This window comes from Cyclopterus lumpus, chromosome 2 (assembly GCF_009769545.1).
Source record: "Cyclopterus lumpus isolate fCycLum1 chromosome 2, fCycLum1.pri, whole genome shotgun sequence".
NCBI lineage: Eukaryota > Metazoa > Chordata > Actinopteri > Perciformes > Cyclopteridae > Cyclopterus > Cyclopterus lumpus.
This window is the reverse complement of record NC_046967.1, coordinates 11,015,718-11,035,095: the sequence shown is the minus strand read 5'-3', so window position 1 is coordinate 11,035,095 and position 19,378 is coordinate 11,015,718. Positions and strand designations below refer to the sequence as shown.

At 43.2% G+C, this 19,378-nt stretch overlaps 5 protein-coding genes across 7 annotated transcripts; 2 read left to right on the top strand and 3 right to left on the bottom strand.

Moving 5' to 3' along the window:
* Positions 1–1,059: 1,059 nt before the first annotated feature.
* LOC117742577 (ETS translocation variant 5-like) lies at positions 1,060–7,539 on the bottom strand. The gene is made up of 13 exons (XM_034550086.1): positions 7,435–7,539; positions 5,732–5,797; positions 5,572–5,656; positions 5,408–5,455; positions 5,246–5,296; positions 4,548–4,656; positions 4,011–4,265; positions 3,646–3,920; positions 3,472–3,534; positions 3,306–3,374; positions 3,076–3,227; positions 2,658–2,759; positions 1,060–2,542 (listed from the first exon to the last, which is right to left on the bottom strand). The coding sequence occupies exons 2-13, from the start codon at positions 5,777–5,779 to the stop codon at positions 2,309–2,311; spliced, it is 1,491 nt and encodes a 496-aa protein (XP_034405977.1). The 5' UTR covers positions 5,780–5,797; positions 7,435–7,539; the 3' UTR covers positions 1,060–2,308.
* A 2,030-nt stretch (positions 7,540–9,569) lies between these two features.
* Positions 9,570–10,622, bottom strand: LOC117742977 (gamma-crystallin M2-like). The gene is made up of 3 exons (XM_034550686.1): positions 10,605–10,622; positions 10,097–10,339; positions 9,570–9,845 (listed from the first exon to the last, which is right to left on the bottom strand). Exons 1-3 carry the CDS (start codon positions 10,620–10,622, stop codon positions 9,570–9,572), a joined length of 537 nt encoding a protein of 178 aa, XP_034406577.1.
* Positions 10,623–12,648: 2,026 nt separating this feature from the next.
* Positions 12,649–14,690, bottom strand: LOC117742960 (gamma-crystallin M3-like). 3 transcript variants are annotated; one of them, XM_034550675.1, is made up of 4 exons: positions 14,676–14,684; positions 14,348–14,596; positions 13,390–13,394; positions 12,649–12,913 (listed from the first exon to the last, which is right to left on the bottom strand). In XM_034550675.1, the coding sequence occupies exons 1-4, from the start codon at positions 14,682–14,684 to the stop codon at positions 12,649–12,651; spliced, it is 528 nt and encodes a 175-aa protein (XP_034406566.1). The 3 variants fall into 3 exon arrangements, with proteins under 3 accessions (XP_034406566.1, XP_034406557.1, XP_034406548.1); XM_034550666.1 differs by lacking the exon at positions 13,390–13,394 and having other exon boundaries at positions 12,649–12,924; XM_034550657.1 differs by lacking the exons at positions 12,649–12,913; positions 13,390–13,394 and adding an exon at positions 13,834–14,112 and having other exon boundaries at positions 14,676–14,690.
* A 555-nt stretch (positions 14,691–15,245) lies between these two features.
* LOC117740473 (gamma-crystallin M3-like) lies at positions 15,246–15,998 on the top strand. Its single transcript, XM_034546904.1, has 3 exons — positions 15,246–15,254; positions 15,360–15,626; positions 15,720–15,998. The coding sequence occupies exons 1-3, from the start codon at positions 15,246–15,248 to the stop codon at positions 15,996–15,998; spliced, it is 555 nt and encodes a 184-aa protein (XP_034402795.1).
* A 1,369-nt stretch (positions 15,999–17,367) lies between these two features.
* LOC117742986 (gamma-crystallin M3-like) lies at positions 17,368–18,203 on the top strand. Its single transcript, XM_034550697.1, has 3 exons — positions 17,368–17,379; positions 17,481–17,723; positions 17,931–18,203. The coding sequence occupies exons 1-3, from the start codon at positions 17,368–17,370 to the stop codon at positions 18,201–18,203; spliced, it is 528 nt and encodes a 175-aa protein (XP_034406588.1).
* The last annotated feature ends 1,175 nt before the right edge of the window (positions 18,204–19,378 follow it).

Sequence of the window (19,378 nt, the reverse complement as noted above, 5' to 3'; positions counted from 1 at the left end):
TGGAAGACCTCGCCTGAAGCCCTGATGGTCCAGCTGCTGCTTCCGCAACCTGATTTCTGAGTTTCCTGATTGCATCTCAAAAGGATGCAGGTGTGCACTGTGTTAGCCTGCTACTAGCTAACAAGCTAACAACGGAACAAACTACAGATATCTCTTTTCTTTTTTGGTGTCATTTTCCTAACTACAAAGCACAACAGGGTCAACATATCAACGCCGAGACCAAATATTAGATACTAATATGAGGCTTTATTAACTTACCGTGACTCCGACCAGCTCTCTTTCTGCAAGTTAAGTTTCCACTTCAGCCAATTAAATGACAGCATCGTGTCTCGAGGGTTCGTTGGAAAACGTGGAAATGTATTTTTCACTCTTCTGACATAATATAGATAATAATACGAATGAGTTTGCAAATATATTGTGCACAATATTGGTGGGGACAATTGTGTCTTTCCCAAAACTTTAGTCGTGACTAGTCCCTATGGACCATATGCAAACAATAGTGATATATAGTGAACCTTGGCCTCTTATGGTATCAAGGACAGGCTATAAGATTTTCTTTTTTTTTAGGTTGCAAAATGGTATAATGAGTTGTTAGATTTAGATACGTAACCTTATCCCCTCCTAAAATGTGGCTAAAAATGTTTAAAAAAAAGATATATATATATATATTAAAAATACCAGATGCTGTAAGTTGTTTCACTTCTCCAACAAACAGCAGAGGGCGCTGCTGCTTCACTTTAGACACTTTGAAGACATTTCTTTAATGATAGGCAAAAGAAAAAGAGTAAAATAGTTTATTGTATCAGTACAGATCAACAGAAGGCACACATACAGTATCTGAGGGTAGACGTCACACCAGTGTCAGTGTCTTTCTCCAGCCTCCATCCCCCCCCCCCCCTCCTTTAAAACCACCACGTGGTCATAAATCAAAACATACACTTGCATCCAATTTTATCTGCAGGACTCTTAAGTCATCCATCTTGGAAAGAGGCTGGAATTGATGCAACGCGTTTGCAGGCCAAACTTTCCAGCTCGTAGTACAACGTCAAGCAAATGCAGCCTTTTGCAAAAATATATTCATATATAATTATACACCTTTTCTACACATTGAAGCAAATCAACTATACAAAATGCAGAAAACTATCTCCGTACAATGACTGGTGAGCCGGTTGTAAGAAAGTCCATGCTTATTATTAGCATCTTAGTGGCAGTATTACAGAAAAATAGTAGCAGTACCTTTGTCATAAAACAGTTTAGGAAAAAATTACAAGTCCATATAATGCCAAAAATATTAGCTTTGAAACCAGTACACAAAAGACATTTCAATATACATGTTTATAGGAGGACTATAACATCTGGAAAATACAAGTGTGTCCCTTTCAAGCAGTATAAGGTTGACCAAAAAAGAACAATTGGAACTAATTTAATTAGTAAAGGAGTGGGCGTGGTTTTAAGATACTTTTTGGTTGAAATCCCAGAGTTCACGTACGCGAGGACTACAGCGATGGTCGCGCTACAAAAACTACAACCGAGCAGGTCGTAGGGTCACCGTGGCAGGCGGGGAAACGTCTGTGATCCTAAACATGTAATATTGAGAAAATAAAGTTGTTATATATTGAGAGAAAGAGAATTAAGTTGCAATTGTTATGACAAATTTATAAATAATTGTTTAACTTTATTCTTAAACTAGTGAATTATAATGTCAACTTAAATGTTGTGACCTTTTCCAGTCATATTATGTCCTCAAAATATGGACTTTAAAAATATATGACAATCATTTTTTCATAGGATTTCAACCGTATCTTGAAATTTTGTTTAAAAAAATATTCTGCATCTCAAATTATATCAACTTTTTTTGTAAAGAGTGACCCTAACTCAACATAACGACGGAAAACCCAATCAGAACAACAAAATTGCATGTTTTCTGCAGGAGTGAGTTCAAACAAACTCATAATTTTGGCTAAAAGAGAGGTTCACTTTCAATGGAATAATTCTCTGATAAACTCTTCTGTTACGGTAGATATGCGTCTTTATTACGTAAACAAAAAAAAGATGTTTTGAGAGAAACTTTCTTTTAATTGAAAAAAAACCTTCGCTCCGTTTCATAAGCAAAACTAACAATTACATTTACTCACAAACGAGAAATTCGCTCTAAAAAACATATTTTTTTGTTTGCGTAATAAAGACACATCTACCTTCGTACTCTTCCTGCCTGTGACATGCGTTACGCGGGTGTACAAGTGAAAGATCTCCAACACTGCTCAGTAATTCAGGTTCCTCCTGTAGAATATCGCACGCCTCCTGGAGCCTAGTACGGGTAGCTGTCAGGGAACGCCAGTCCCTGGACGCACTGCTCCCCTCCCTCGGCCAGGTACGGACCCTCCTCCTCGTAGCTGGGCGGGGGGAGGCCGTCCTCCTCGCCGGGAGGCATGGCGGCGTCCGGGTCGGCCTTCAGACTCGGCCTCTGGTTGTCTGGGAACGCCAGGGAGAAAAGCGCCTCGGGGTTGCACACGAACTTGTAGACGTACCGTTCCCCAGCCACCTGCAGGGCGAGCCAATCAGAGGCCAGTGCATCAAATTAGCATCATTTTCTAATGACAAATGAAACATGCCGTTGACTTGATAACAAGTGTGTAAACAGTGAAACCTGCCTTTACCTTCTGCATGATGCCCTTCTCGTAGTAGTACCTCAGGGAGCGGCTCAGCTTGTCGTAGTTCATCGCCGGACGATTCTTCTGGAGCCCCCAGAGCCGAGCCACCTGCAGGGGGAAAAAAACTCAATAAAACATCCAGCTGGATTCATATTAAAGTGCGTCTTTTTTTTTTTTTTTTTAATTAAACATTATACAATACGGTCCACAAGGCCTGCGGCTACATTCACATTTTAGAATGTGGAGCGAGTGATCAACCCTGTATATTTTAATGTATTATTAATAAGCAACACATTGTAATCCATCCTTTCATTCTTACTTTTGCTTTACAGCTCTTTCCTTAATTTAATAAAGTCTTCTGGCTCCCTACGAGTTAGTTTTTTGTCTATTTTTCACTCAATTCTGGGGTTCCGCGACGACTGACCTCCTCTGGGTCGACGAGTTTGAACTCCATGTTGCGTCCCGTCCACACGATCAGGTGTGCGTTGGCCGGGTTGTCCAGCAGCGTGAGCAGGAACTGCCAGAGCTGCATGGAGCCGCGGCGCTGATACGGCAAACCCTCCTGCTTCACCTTCCCTGCTCACAGAGTCAAACAAGGCGCGGTGAGCACAACGCAGAAGAACAAATAAATAGTCTCCCCCGATCGGATCTTACCTTCCAGTCGCTCTGGCACAACACAAGTGTCGTCGTAGTACAAATGGGGCTCTCTGTCATGGCCGAGACCTGCGGTGAAGAAACACGGATCGTCATCAGAAACCCTGCCGGCTCAGACGCCACCGCGAAAACGGATTTTTATTTTTTTTAAAAGACACAAACTCACCGACGCCGTTATTCTGGTACAAGACGGACGACTTCCCAAATGACGACTGGCAGGTTTGAACCTCTGGAAGACGAATGCAAAGTGTCTTTAGGGTCTCGCCACTAAAATTATATGAACATTTTAATCCCAAATCCTAGTAATTGAATATTAAAACCAGGTAAATGTGACGCTCACCTGAGTCGAAGCCAAAGTCTCTCGGCTCCTGTTTGATTGTGACGTGGTTGAAAGCGTTCGGGGCCCGGGCCAGACCTGGACCCGAGGGCCCCGCCTCTGGGTATCGCGGATCCACCAGCTCCTGTTTGAAACCCCGGGGGCCTTGGGGGACCAGGGGCTCCGAGAGGTGGCGCTGGTACTGCGGTCGCCCGTCGCGGCTCGATGACGGGTACCCGTTCGTCGGTTTCTCCGCGGGGAGGAAAGGCAAGCAGGGCTCCGACCGCTGCCTCTGAAACCTGAAAGGGTCGTGGACCACGAGAGGGGGGGGGTCTGAGGGCTGGAACTGGATTGGTTCGCAGCTGAAATCACCTCGAATAACAACTCACCTTTGTTCCGTGGTGAAGGATGAACCGGGGCAGCCGGCGGGGGGGCGCGGCAAAGCAAACTGCTGGCTTCGGTTGGCCGGCGGGAGGTTGTGGTGGTGGGAGGGGCTTTGGGCGAGAGCGTGGCTCGGGGGGCAGTTGTTGGTCAGCTGGGGGGCAGAAGGGTGTAACTGCCTCTGTACGGGTGGAGGTCCTGCAGGATGGGAGGAGCCACAGTGTGCCGGAGCTTTGAGCCCAGCTGACTTGTTGTCACAGGAACTGAGGAGAGAAAACAGGAAGCAGCTGAGTACCAAGACGAATGACATCCTTAATTCAATCAATCAATTCATATAGCAACGTACAAACCAATCAGATGCATCAAAGTGCTCTAAAATGATCAAAAAGACTAAAATAAAAGAGACTAATGCACATCAAATACATTTAAAAAAGTAAATAACTCAATAAATTGATCATAAAACAGTAAAAATAGTCAAAGTAGTGCAAAAATAAATATAAAAACACGTCTGCTAATAATCGAGGAAACACATTTGTATTGTGTACCTGTAGTTGTAAAGGCACATGTCAGCGTGGGGCGTTCTGCAGGGGGACGGGTCTTTAGACGGACTGCACTCCCTCTTCACTTTGCTGACGGGCGGTCCGTGAAACATCACTGCAAAACACACAAAATTTGTTTTTTTTAATGTGCTTCTGAGATGATCTAGCGTGACTGAGATGCAGAGACGGGATGTTAAGACGAGGATAAACGACGGTTCTCACACTCTTTGAGCCTCCTATCTGATCTCAGCCGTCCTGAATGCTGCAGTGTGAGGCAGCGGCACTAAACGTACCCGTCAGGTCTTATCTGTGACATCATTATTATTTTTTCCTGCACCACATGACCTCCATCATTTAATTGGCCCGTCCATAAAGTGTATTGCCAGCAAACAGTTGTATTTAAGGAGGGCACTTGGAAGTAAAAATGACCGCAAAACCCAAATGAGTGAGGTACTAGAAAAAAGTATTACGCGACTTTATACTTCTGCAACAATAAAAAAGGGGAATATTGTCTCAGATTACGCATTTAAATCGCATGAAATGTTTAAGATGAATGTTAATGAATCAGTATTTTGATGCTGTTTATTGGTCTCACTCTACTGAAGACTTAAACAGATGGGAGTCATATATTCAGCATGTGTGTGTGTTCGCTCTCTGTTGTGCAACACTTCCGAGAAATATTAAGAGGCGAAGCAGCTACTCACATTTATTGGACTGGAAATCCGGGACAAACTGCTCGTCATCGGGGACCTGAGCTGTCGGAGGGGAAAAGACGTTAAAAAGGACTCTGCATCGGATCCTCGCACCGCGAATCTTCTCGTGCAGTATCGCGCTTTAGTTTCATTTTTCACGCTTTCCGGCCTCACCTTCTGCGATCCATATTTCCTGGAGCTGGAGCAGGTCTTGGAAGAGCTCTGCAAAGAAAGTCACAAACACACTCAACATTTATCAGGCAAAAAATATCAACACTTGCTTTCTGGCGGACAAACAAGCTGATCTCTTCCACACGTGGCCCTGATGATGAGCCTACCTTCTGTGTCCTGAGCCAGCTCCGTGTCCATGAACTTCCTTTTGCGGTCGCTGAGACATCGCTCCGCTCCCTCCACGTGACATTTCTGGAGGTTTAATAATAATTAAATTAATATGAATATGTGAACATGAATGTAAATGTCTCCGTGCACTAAACTCACACTCTCGGGGACTACAAAGGGGACCTGCTGGTCATAAAAGCCGTCCATGTCGGAGGAGTCTTCACTCTGGAATAAAGAGGAGGACAGATTAGGGAAACTTTTAGGGAGATATAGAAAACATTATTAGCATTTAATCCTTTCTTTTTTTCTCGCTTTTCTAACCTCCATGACCCCACAGCTGGTTTACAGCGGCTATATAAGCCTCGTCGTCAATGACAGCGTTATGCAACTTCCTGCACATTAAACCTGACGTGCACACGGTCTGCAGGAGGAAGCGCACCTCGGAGATGTTTGAATAGGCGACGCTAGGAGATAAACGGAAAGCAGCTGTGTGGTTAATTAAAAAAAAAAAGTGACGTCTTTTTCTTCAGCCCGCACTCGTTCGTTAATCATTAACGTAGTTGGAGTAAATATTTTGTTTTAATGTCACTAATGATAATGCATTTCTTTTTAAAAACACAGTAAGAAAGATAAGAGTTATCAAGTGGTTGAACGACGCACTCAAATGAAGCCTGCTGAAGAATTGGTGGATTTATATAAATAATAGGAAGATATTAAATGGTATATTATCAGTTTCTGAATATCCTGAACACGACTAACAACTATGTGTAAGACAATTCTATACAGCTTTTAAAGAATAAAACAAAGTCAACTCAAAAAGTACGCTGTCTATATTAGAATGAGCAGTGGTGGAAGTGACATTAATGCATCAATAATTACAATTGACTATTTTTTGTACTGTGTATATATATGTTATGTTATCACGATTGTTAAAATCCTGCATACAGTACTTTTTAATTGTAGTATTTTCTTTTTAACACAAGTTTCTGATCCATCAAGACTTTAACTCAACTACTATAGTTGCTCCTTTTTTAAATGTTATATATATATATATATATACTTTTAAAGTGCCCCATCAGGCTCTTGCCATAAAAGTGAATCAAACAACAACATGAGAATAAAAGCTCTCACACCTTATCTCGTGATTACAACAAAAGGAAGTCACAAACCAGACTCTTGTTCTACGCCCTTTGATGACCGCAGACGGCTTCCGTAGGTAAACAACACCTCTCAAACTGCTTTTGTTACAACACTAATCGCGTTAACAACAAGCGAAACGTTGTAGTTTAAGTTAGGTCGGTTTCCTGTAATGATGAACACACCACCAAAAATAAAAAATAAAAACCCACACGACTCCAATTAGTGCCGTTTTTTTTTCTTTTTAACCCCTTCAGTCGAGATTTAATAGAACAATAAACTACAGATTGGTGAATGGGATCCGGAGTGACGCACAGGAGACCAGCGAGGGATCGTGGGACCTCCTTGTTTTTCTCAATGAACTGAAACTTGATCCTCACGGAGGGGAGAAGGAGAGAGAGAGGGGGGGATGGGGGGGAAGCTCACCATTGATACATTTACCAAGATTCACGACGCTAACAGGCCGCTGCAGACACGGAGAGGCCCGCAGTGCAGCGCGGACAGACGCCGGGGCAAATGGACGCAATGCTGCCTTTGATTTTCAGAAAATGGCGTTCGCCTCTTTGCCCGTGTCTGCCTCCCCTCGCAAAGCCAGCAACACAAAACCGCGACGGTGCGGTTTGATGTGACAAAACAAAGCAACACACACACCCAAAAAAAAAAAAAAAGCCTCCGCGCATGTGCGCTATTTTTATTAATGGGTTTATTAAAAATGCAGCACTCACTTGGGAAGTGAAGTTTCTTGGAAACGCAGACGTCCTCCCCTACATCCCTTGAAAGCTCCTCGAAAGAAGAAAAAAAAAAACTCGCCTGTGGATTTTTTTTTTTTTCTCAATGAAGAGCTCCGATCGCTGGATCTGAACCAGAGACCCGGTGCTGCTCTCCCATTGGCTGCAACGCGGAGTCAGTCAACGGGCGAGCCAATCGTCTTCGAGGCCGCTCTGACGCGCGTCCGTTATGTTTTTTTTTTATTTTTATGAATGGCTGCGTTTCATTCATGTCGCCACACAGCTCTCTTAAAGGGCAAGAGCGGCCATTCCATAAAACAAGGAAGTAAATAAACAAATAAATAATCAACTAGCACTCAATGTTTAACTTCTCAGTTCTAAATGTATCCAAAATCATAAAATCATCGTAAAAATAGCAATACAAATTTAAAAAAAGTAATACTATTTTTTTTGTTCGAGAATATACCATAACGATTTTATGAGTTTATATATTATTAATGCAATTGTCTTATTGATCATCGTTTACTTAAAATGATAATTACATAATAATCAATTGACTATATTAATTAGTGGCTCTAACTTATTGCACTACAGTCTGAAGAAGCTGCATTATCCCTCCAAGGGTCATGAGTTCATGATGGACAGGAAGTTATATTGAGGGTCAAATCACAATGACCTCCGACAGGATGCTTTTGTTGAGGTGTAGAAATACTCTACCTACTCTCCCTTTTTCCAAGCAAGCACAAAGAAACATACAGGCAGTGTTGTTGCATGTTTGATAGTTTTAATCCAGCATCACATGACTGCTTCTAAGTGCATTCCTCTCACTTTTAATTCCACTTTGATCTCTTTCCGCTTCGTTCGCTGCAGAGAGCTATTTAGAGAAATTAGCAAAGTTGCTCTTACACATAAGCATTAGGAAATATAAGAAAAATAGAAATAAAGGTGTCACGTGTAAATGTTGTGCATTGTGCTTCAATATATGGCAACGTGTGCAAAGAAACCCTTCGTGCAGGTTAAAGAATATAGTCTTGTTCAGGTTGCAGTGATTGTTTGTGTTCTGGGGAAATGCTGGATCAGCATCAGGGGATCAGATCCACGATCTGTGTGTGTGATAAAAGTTCCAGTTTTTAAAAAATCAGCTGAACTCAGCAGCTCTGTTACTGATTTGCAGCGTCTCCTACTCGGCCATCACACGTCTACTGCTGCGTGGACATCACATCGCAGACTTTTATTTATCCATTCTGGCAGATAAACAAGCACGATATGATCAAACGTACCCTGTGTGTCAGGAAATTACAGTTTCTTATCAAATGTGTGTCTGCATGTTGTGTTTATGGTGTTTTATCTTCTGTTCCTTACTGAAAGTCCACTCTTTATCTTAGTGTCACTTTGCTCGCTAAATGTCATGTATTGTCTTTTTTAAAGTTAAAAGTTAGTGTCTGATAATCCTCAAAATGACTCTTAAAAACAAAGTTATAGTATTTAACTAGTTCTACCAGATCATGACTATTTCGGGTGGTCTTGTCCAGTAATGAAGCTCTATCGCCACTAGGTGGCTCTTAAACTTACATCCTAATGGTTAACTTACTCAGCATCTAATAACCCAATAATATTTCTGCTAATCTCAATGCAGAATTTTTATATTGTAGTATTACTTCTTTTACTGAAGTGTAAAGTCTTCCACTACGGTCCCTTTCTACTAAGCCATCACGTCTGCAGTTATGATTGTTAATAATTAATAAAGAATCAGGGTCACAGGGTGCTCACTTTATGATCAGCCAACAGAAAGTTGCCATACTGTTATTAAAAATGTTAATACGTTAATAAAGTATTCTAAAATGTGTCTAATTTCCGTGAAATACGCAGAAGATATTCATCTTCCCCAGAGGATGGATCATAATGTTTTTAAAAAAAAGTTTCTACTTAAAACAAGGAATATAACCCTTTATTTTCACTACATGTCCTGCTCCCCAGAAGATGAACCCTATAAGGTTAAATTGTTGAATTGTTGCGTAATCACACCAAATAAAAAATATGTTTTTGTTTTTTTTCTCGTGTTTTTATTTGCAGGTGAGTTATAGGCTCAGGGTAATAAGAGGAGAAAGGTGAGAAACAGGAAGTGAAATGGTTCAAGAGGAGTCCACGACCCGTCTAATGGAGCCCACAGACGGATGGAGGGCCCCCCACTCTGCCTGCCGCCTGTACTCGCCCTTCTCCAGCAGGTACTGGCGCCCCCTGTAGTTCGGGTGCTCGTATAAAACCCAGACTCCGTCCTGGACCTGGGCCGAGAGAACGTCCCGGTAGCGCCAGCGGTCCACCAGGTTGGGCAGATCCTCGCTTATCTCGACCATCTGGCCACTGAAGTCTGGATGCTCGTAGATGCGGATCTTGTGCATGCTAGAAGACTGAAAAATGAAACAAATTAAACTTTTAATGATGGGCCTTTGGGTCCATAACCTTTGGACAGAACCGGGCTAGAATATGTAATTTATATTCATACAGAGCTATTTGCATTTTTCTTAATACTAGATATTGCTATTAGTGGGTGAAAAACCGATGATATAGAAACACCTACATTTTAAATCAAATTAAAAAGCATACACTATGTGATCAACTTTTCATGGCTTTGCTTTAGAAGCTGATTTCCAGGACTCACATGTCTGATGAGCCGGCAGGAGCGGATGGTGTCGTTGAAGCCGTTCCAGCCCTGGTAGTCGGGGTACTCCCCTCTCACGAGGACGTACTGGTAGCCCATGTATTGGGGCCTCTCGTAGATGACCCAGGAGCCGCCCTCCACCCGGACCGAGTTGCAGCGCTGGAAGTGAGCGTTGAGCTCGGGACAGTCGCCGCTGCACTCATAGTGATGACCCTTGAAGTTCTTGTCCTCGTAGAAAAAGATCTGCAAGCAGGACTCTGTTAGACCGCGTCGTAGAAATAACCCTGAAGCAATTCATTTAATGTTGTGCTGCAAAGCTCCAAGAGGCCTTTTTGTAAAAGATAATGTGATGCTGACAAATTCTGAAACCAATAATTCCTCCTGGCCCTTAAAACAAAGACTTTGCACAGGAGAATATAATACATTTGAAAAGTGAGGGACTATTTAAACCATTACTCAAAGATAATTTAGCAGTGTGAGAAGCGTCATAAACAGTCACAGTGCTCACCTTTCCCGTGCGCTCCATGGTCACCTTGTGTTCCTCCTCCTCGCCAAGTCAAATTCAAATCAAAGCCCCCTCATTCACGCCGCATTACTGGTGCTCCACTTTCATATAAAGGCTGATGAAATGCACTGCGAGGAGATTCATTGTCATTCAAATGAGCTCCCCATTAACTTTGGCACATTAGCTGACGCTGCACTTTGTTTTAAAGTACGTGGCCGCGGCTCCATGTTGCCATGGTGCTGCTGGATGCTGTCACCGTGTTTCACGTAGTCGAAATATTGCATTTGAAAAAACATATTTTTTGTATGCGGTACTTTGTGGACAAAACATGTCGCTTGAATTTGAAATCTTCATTAAACTGATGTTATACATGTTGTGACAAACAAATCAAATCACAAAAAAAAAGCAAGAAAAAGTAGATTTTAATGTAATCACGGCAACATATCAAATTAAAGGTGTGTGGTATAATTATTTAGTTACTTTGAGAAACTTTTAACTGGTTATGAAACTAACAGTAATCTAAGGCCTACTTGGAGGAAAGGGAGGCCAGAACCAGGACCAGGACCAGGGCTGGGCTTCCAGACTGTCAGACCCTGCTGCAGTAAGATGAGAGCTTTTCTTCAGGGACTCTGGTGCTCTGAAACACTACCACTTGTGTCCACAGGGACCGCCATAATCAAAACTAAATGAAAGTTCCTTGCAGTAGCTTTAAAATAAATAAAGTGTGTGTTGAAACCCATTTAACATGTGACATTAAATATGGTTAATAATGCACAAGAAATAGGGTATCATTTATATATATATATATATATATATATATATATATATATATATATATATGTCTATGTCTAATCTACATGTCTAATGTTTGCACACATGCACCTTTAAGAATACTGTATAAGTTGTGCTACATTGAATATGTGAAATGCACCTTCTCCATAGCAGCAACAGGTTTGGTTGTGTTATTTAAAAGGTTTAATCAGCCACCTGCGATATTCTCTTTGTACAGAACAATAAAAACTAAGCACCCGGTTTGCTTTGTGTGACCTGTAAATATTTATCCGGGCTTATCACATTGTGTTCTGAAGCGGCGAATCCTGTGAATCCAAACAATGCAAACGCAAAGTGCAAAGCCCCCCCCCGAAGCCACTGGATGCAGCAAAGCGTGCCGACAAAAACAAGGCCGACGCATCTGGTTGGACGTGATGAGTCAGTGGCAGAGAAGGCTCCAGACTTTGCAGGGGACACCGAGTCGGGGATATACACTGATTCATATCTAACAATTCGATGATTGTAGTTTCGTTGTTTTAGTGTGATAATAATTAGAGAGATGATGTCATTCTCTCAGAAAAAAAAGCTCAAATGTATCTGCTAAAGAGTGCTAGTAAATAAATTACTCATGTCCGTCTGTTGAACAGTGTTATTTAGACATAAGCTGCATGTATTCATGATCCCCGGAGGATGAATCCTAATGCATTTGGTGACCCGCCAGACTTTTCCCCTCGCGTGCTGCAGTCAGGACAATATTTCCACTTAAAATATTAAAAAGGCTGATTGATATTGGACACCACCCTCAAGTAATACCGTTATAACAAGAATATTGTTATTCACTAATTTTTTTCAACACTCTTCATTTTAATGAGGGACAGCAGATATACTGCATATATATATATATATGTGTGTGTGTGTGTGTGTGTGTGTGTGTGTGTGTGCTCTCGACTACAGGGAATTGTGCATCTTTGAGTTTAGAGGAGCCACAGGACATGTTTTAATGACCATCCTCTAATTACTATCATGCGTTCCTATAAAAAAATCGGGAAACATGTGTTAGGAACATGGAGTTTAAAGGTGTGGGCATAACCAGGACTAAAAGTCAGGATAACTATCTCAAATGAGTATCAAATGATGCCCCAGTGGTCTACGAGACATATGTAGAGAAAACCCACGACAACAGTCAGAGTTTGCTTCTCATTTATTGACGCTGTTGTGTGAGTGTGGGCATCGGGGAAGCCCTCCGATCACTTTGCCCATCTGGGGGCACCGGAAGTTAAAACTCTGTGATCCTCCGGAAGGAGCCCACGCCGGGCGAGGCCGCCCCCCAGTCGGCGTGCTGCCGGTACTCGCCGCGCTCCAGGAGGTACTGGTGACCCCTGTAGTTGGGGAGGTCGTAGAAGACCCAGGCCCCGTCGGCCACCGCACAGGAGTACGCCTCGCGCAGCTTGTAGGTATCGTACACCGAGGGGCAGTCATCGGAGCGCTCCACCATCTGCCCTCCGAAGTCCGGCCTCTCGTACAGCCTCAGCTTCCACGCGCTGCCGTACGCCTGAAAACCACCGTGAGAAGAACACATCGTTCTGGGGAGCATGCGGTATTTTAATCGAGCGACCCCTCTTGACATCAGTCACTTAGCCCTTTGTTAATGTAGAAGTGTGGATTAGCTTCTGTATTCCCCTTTAACATATTGTTCTCTGACTTAGAAGCAACCCGCTTGCTTGGCCTGCGGTTCACTGATCTCAGGCCTGTGCCTCTGTTTACCATAACGAGGGTAATGTGTTAAAAGTATTTCCTGAACAGTTGGTTCTGCTTTGGATACATTTTAACACCTAAAATCTAATGTGTGTAATTTATAACTGTCATCTTGAGCTTGCTTTGCAAATCATGTAACCCCCCCCCTCCTATTATTATAAAGGGTGTGGAGGTGAGTTTCAAGGTGATGGTTCATGAGAAATACGACTTTATTATCAGGTGGAGTGTACAAAAAATGCATTTATTAGTTTATGGGCAACACACAGACTTTAGTGGCATCTAGTGGTGAGGTTGCGAATTGCAACCAGCTGAATAAACCTCCACTCACTTCTCCCTTTCCTAAAATGAAAGGATGTGTTTCACTTTCACATTAATATATTGTTTTCAACAAGCGACTCTCACTACATCACATCTTTGCCAATTTGCCAATTCATCTACTTTAAATTCTCCAGGTATCATGAAGAACTTTGGAAAAGGTTGACTTCCTTTTCTTTTCCTAAATTATCTAAAAGCGGAGGGGTCAAAATGCCTGACATGAAGGTCAATGATTCAAAACACAGTATCCAGTTCAGCTTGGAGCTGCAATCAGTGTGTGTTTCTTATACTGAATATCGGGGCTTCCAAAAATGTTTGTTTTGCACCAGAAAGACACTCAGGAATCAGAAACATTAGATTTCAGCTTGCTTTATTTTTCCACCCGGTACATTTAACAGGAGTCCGTGATGCGCCTGATGGAGCTGAACCTCGTCATGTTGCTCATCCCCGTCTCCCTGAGGTTCCTGTACTCTCCGGGCCTCAGGTACAGCATCTTGCCTCTGTAGTTGGGCTGCTCGAACATCAGCCAGTGGCCGTCCGTCACGTTGCACGACTGGCACTCGGACATACGGAAACGATCCTCCATGTTGTCGCAGTCGTCCATCAGCTCGTGCATCTGGCCCCCGAAGTTCTCCTTTTCATAGATCCTCATTCTGAAGGGTCCCCTGTGCTGCAGGTGAGGAAACATCGGGGACATCTTAGTGGTTTTATACTTGTGTGAGGAGACTGGCGTACGGAAGCAGAACTGTAACTCAGAGTTAGTGATCTCATTGGTGATTTCCATCTCACTTAATTAATTGCAAAGTGGGTTTGCAAATACCATTCGTGAGAAGCAATTATTTACAGAATTACATGATTTATGCCGTGAAGAAATCTCTCCTGTGGTTGGTGGCCGATGAACCTACCATGGGGACCGTGCGACTGGACCTGATGCAGTCGCTCACACTCGTTCCCATCAGGCGCTGGTTGTCGGGGTACTCGCCCCTCCTCACCAGCGTCTGCTGGCCCATGAAGTTGGGCTTCTCGTAGACCACGAAGAGGCCGCTCTCCACCCTGCAGGAGTTACACTTGCTCAGGTAGGAGGTGAGCTCGGAGCAGTCGTTGCTGGTCTCGTAGGAGCGCCCCTGGAAGCTGCGGTCCTCGTAGAATATGATCTGCGAAGAACGATCTCCATCTTAAAATCTTTTTAACGTTTTTGTTGTGTCTCCGATGTTTGGAAAAAGCTTCACTCACCTTCCCCATGGCCATGATATTTGTGAGCTAATCCCAGACGTACTGCATCAACATCGACCCTTTTCCCTTTTTATACATGGCACAGCCGTAGTATTTCCACATGGCCTGTGCTGGAACCTTTGAGTCATCACTCTATATTGTGGCACAGTGCAGCACTATAGGGTGGCAGACCTCACTGTATGTCAGAATCTGCAAATAGTTATTGTGGATATTGGGTTTCGCGCATGCTTCCAGAAACTTCTACTATTTAATTCATATCTCTCCTGCAAAAAAACCTGCGTTTGAACTTTATGGTTACACTAACAGATGTAAATAAATCAATGAAACATAATTCGAGCAACGTTTAGCTTCTGTTATGACCTGACTTGACCTCCCAGACATTCAACATACAATAATAACTATTGGAGGTGCGCTGTGAAAAAAATAAATGAATGCAGGCCCACGTGAACCTCGTGATGAGTCATGATGTTTCACACAAAAGGTGAGCGAGGTGGTCTGCGGCTCATCGGCGATATAAAAGTGGCGCTGGGTTGACGGCATTTTGCACCAAAAAAAACTGAAAGTGTCACCATGGGCAGGGTAATATTCATCACGTTGGGAAACCCGAAATATAAATATATATTCGATGAATAGTCTACAGATGCAAACTGTTGTGTATTCTTTCCTATATGTTGTTTGCTGCAGATTATTTTCTATGAGGAGAGGAACTTCCAGGGTCGGTCCTATGACTCCAGCAGCGACTGCTCCGACATCCACATGCAGCTGAACCGCTGCAACTCCTGCAGGGTGGAGAGCGGCTGCTTCGTGGCTTACGACCACCCCAACTTCGCGGGGAACCAGGTGTTCTTGAAGAGAGGGGAGTACTCCGATTTCCAGCGCATCGGGAGCATGATGGGCATGATGGGAATGGCCATGATGGACACCGTGCGCTCCTGTCGCATGGTCCCCATGGTGAGACGTCTCGGCATGAAACGCTGTTTCCTGTGATGGTACCCCAGAAAAAAGGTCTAGAAACCAATTGCGTGTCTTGCTCTCCTCCAACAGCACAGGGGTCAGTTCAGGATGAAGATCTACGAGCGGGAGAACTACGGCGGCCAGATGCACGAGCTGATGGACGACTGCGAGACCCTCCAGGATCGCTACCTCATGTCCGACTGCCAGTCGTGCAACGTGACGGACGGCCACTGGCTGATGTTCGAGCAGCCCGGCTACAAAGGTCGCATGATGTACGCGAGGCCCGGAGAGTACAGGAACCTCAGGGAGACGGGAGCGAGCAGCATGACGAGAATCAGCTCCATCCGGCGCATCACGGACAACAGCTGATTGTCGTTGAGAATAAAGATCACATTTTGAAGTATCCCTCTGCTGTTTTGTGGTTTTCTTGATGCTGGGTGGAGGCTACATGCTTCGCAGTGTGGGAAAGGCCCCCCCGAGAGGTCAGAGGGAAACATCGGCATTGGTTCCCAAACAAAGATTTAAAGTGGTTTATGTGTATACATGTTTACATTTTTGCGGGAGCTTATTTTAGAACAGCTGAGTCATTTTTTAACACAATAAAGTATTATTATAGGCCTCAAGTTCCCCAACAGTCAACTCCTCCCACCTCCATTCTGAACGTTTTGCAACCTCCCCTTATCCCATACATAACATGAAGGTATTACTTATAATGCCTATAAGCAACATTGAAACTTCCTGGTTCGACTTTGACGACAGCGCTTGTGGTCATTGTGTGCACATAGTTTTTTTACTATGGGAAAAACACCTCGTATTATACGATAAAAACATTACAATAATAATGGATGTTTTGTACGTATTTTCTTCTTTGCACATTTGGACGAAATGGAGTAAAAATGATGATTGCATGTCGGGGAATTTGCCATGCAAAGTCTGTCCTGAGGGTGTCGCTAAAGGAAAAGTCACGTGATTAATGAGCTCTTAAAAGTTGTATCCCCCATAAAGAACATTAATGTACTTTAAGTACGTGCAGACAGGGCTGCAGTGGAGCGTTTCAGAGGACCGTGAATGTGTTCGGATGATGTTATCGTGGTCGGCGAATGACACGTTTGCACATTTTGTCCTCGTGGTGACAGAAGGAAAGATAAACAGGACACAAAACATATCGGTTATCTTCTTTTTGGCACCGACGAGCTGTTGTTTTGTTTTGAGAGATGACGTAAATGTCTCCTAGTTTATGACTTCTTTCATATTGGTGTCAAAACCATTTAAATCTTTATTTGAGGCATAATGAAATGTAATGTAGCAAACGTTAGGGATAAACTCAATATCCATCAAACGTAATGATGAAACATCATTTTGGCCACAATAAATGTACGGCTGAATTCAATATTTGCAAAAGGAGAATTGTGTTATTTCTGCTTTCAAAAGAGAAATATTTTAGCTTTAAAATCAAAGCATTCGATTCAATCTTGCGTCTGCCGTTTGCTGTTTTCTCTCAACATAAACGTGTCCAATAAAGAAATACAAAAGGTAATGCAATAACTAGAGTTTGCTTCATCTGCACCACTATTGTTTAATCCGCCCGCAGCTTCGATTGTTTCATACCGTATGGGGACATCCATGCAGATGAGCTGACTCGGCCATTTTCTACGACCGAGGGACAGATTCTTTTGATGTCACATGATGCATAAAAAGGCAGCGCCGGTGGGAAGAACAGAAATCAACTAGCGCGACCATGAGCGGAAAGGTAATGAAGGGGGTGCAGCCCCCCCTGCAGCCGCCGCCTCAGGCTCAGAGCTTCACACTGTTTAATGCAGCACATGTGACTTGCGTTGGTTTTGCCTCTAGATCGTCTTCTTCGAGGGGAGAAACTTCCAGGGCCGCTCGTACGAGTGCGCCGACGACTGCTCCGAAATCGCCTCTCACCTGAGCCGATGCAGCTCCTGCAGGGTGGAGAGCGGGACGTTCATGGTCTACGAGCAGCCCAACTACACGGGCCAGCAGCACCTCCTGACCCGGGGGGAGTACCCCGAGTACCAGAACACCATCGGCTTCAACGACTGCGTTCAGTCCTGTCGCATTGTCCCCGTGGTAAATATGAGCATCACGACACCAGGAGAGACAAAGGCCAGACGTGGAAGGGAACACGAGCTCAAGTCCTCATACTTGGGATGTGGTTTAGGATTTTACCTCAAAAGGGGGTTTCGGGCCTTTTGCTTCTTTTTTAGAGGTGAAAACGTTGAAACGGCACCGTGTCGGCTCCGTGCATGTTTAATCCGACACGTTGTACTTTCACAGCACCAGGGGCCCTTTAAGATGAGGATCTACGAGAGGGCGGACTTCGAAGGGCAGACGCAGGACCTGACGGACGACTGCGACTCCATCCAGGACCGCCATCACATGGCCGACGTGCAGTCCTGCAACGTGACGGAGGGCCACTGGTTGATGTTCGAGCAGCCGAACTACGAGGGCCGGATGTTTTATCTGAAGCCCGGGAAGTACAGGAACCTGAGAGAGATGAGCAACGACGACACGAGGTTCAATTCCATCCGACGCATCACGGAATCTTAACTCGGCCCGCTGGTATTATTTCGCAGATGCTTTTTTTTTTTTTTAGAGCATTAACAGGATGTCGAAGCCTTGTTTTTAAATCCTGAAACTGTGACGTGTGCATTGTTTGCATGTAGTTCCGGTTGTACTGTGCAACCCGGCCACGATGAATTTACCTCTATAACTGTGTGACGCGCACAATAAAATGATTTGACGCATATTCGGTGTGATTGTTTGTTTTTTTCGGGAACAAACTTTTTTTTGGGCCAGTCAGCGGTCTTTAAATAAAAAAAAAATAAATTGCCCGGTTCAGCAAAATTACAGTATAACGTCTTCAAATATGAACCTAAAGGAAAGAAGCAGACTTTATATTTAAAGTATTACTACAATCCCGGCTTCATATTTTTTTATGTTTTATGTTAATGATAAAATATAGTATGCAGACACTTGTAAATAAATAATTGTTAGTTAAAGTTATTTAAATAAAATTCGTTGCCCATATTTACATGCAAACAATAATGTGACTGCTTTTACCATGAGAAATAATATTAATCTTTATAATGACCTTTACACAATAACGCCTCCATTTCACAATTCAATAAGCACTCAAATACACAAAGAGACAGAGTTATAAAGACTATTAAACCACTAATATAGTCGTGTTGCAGTAATTAATGACAAATATCAATACAAAAATCACAATTTGATGTGCATGCATGTAAATGAAACGTGTTACACAGATATGTTAAAGCCTTTTAAAGCCAGTTGCTGTACATAATATGCAAATTAAATATCTTGATACAACAGCGCTGTCATCGCTCTGTGTTGAAGCGGCTTTCTAGAGCTTAGCCCATAGAGGACGTAACAATATGGGGGCATTGCTATAGCAATCAAAAGCAAAACTGAAAGAACTAGCGACCACGTAATAACACGTAGTTATGCGCGCATGAAGAGAATAAAATATTGTAAATCATATATAAAGCTGCAGAAAACTCTAACGTCTGCATTTACAGAGACGGGTTGGATTTTATGTCAAACATAATGTGCTCTAATGTACAAAAAAACCAAAACATGTCCATTGGAGATGGAAAAATAAACTTTAAACATGAGTTTTTCACAATTTCATAATAAAAAAAACACCTGTGAGATACACTTTTGGTGTGTTTGTAGAGTCTGTGTGTTGTCGTCGTCTACCA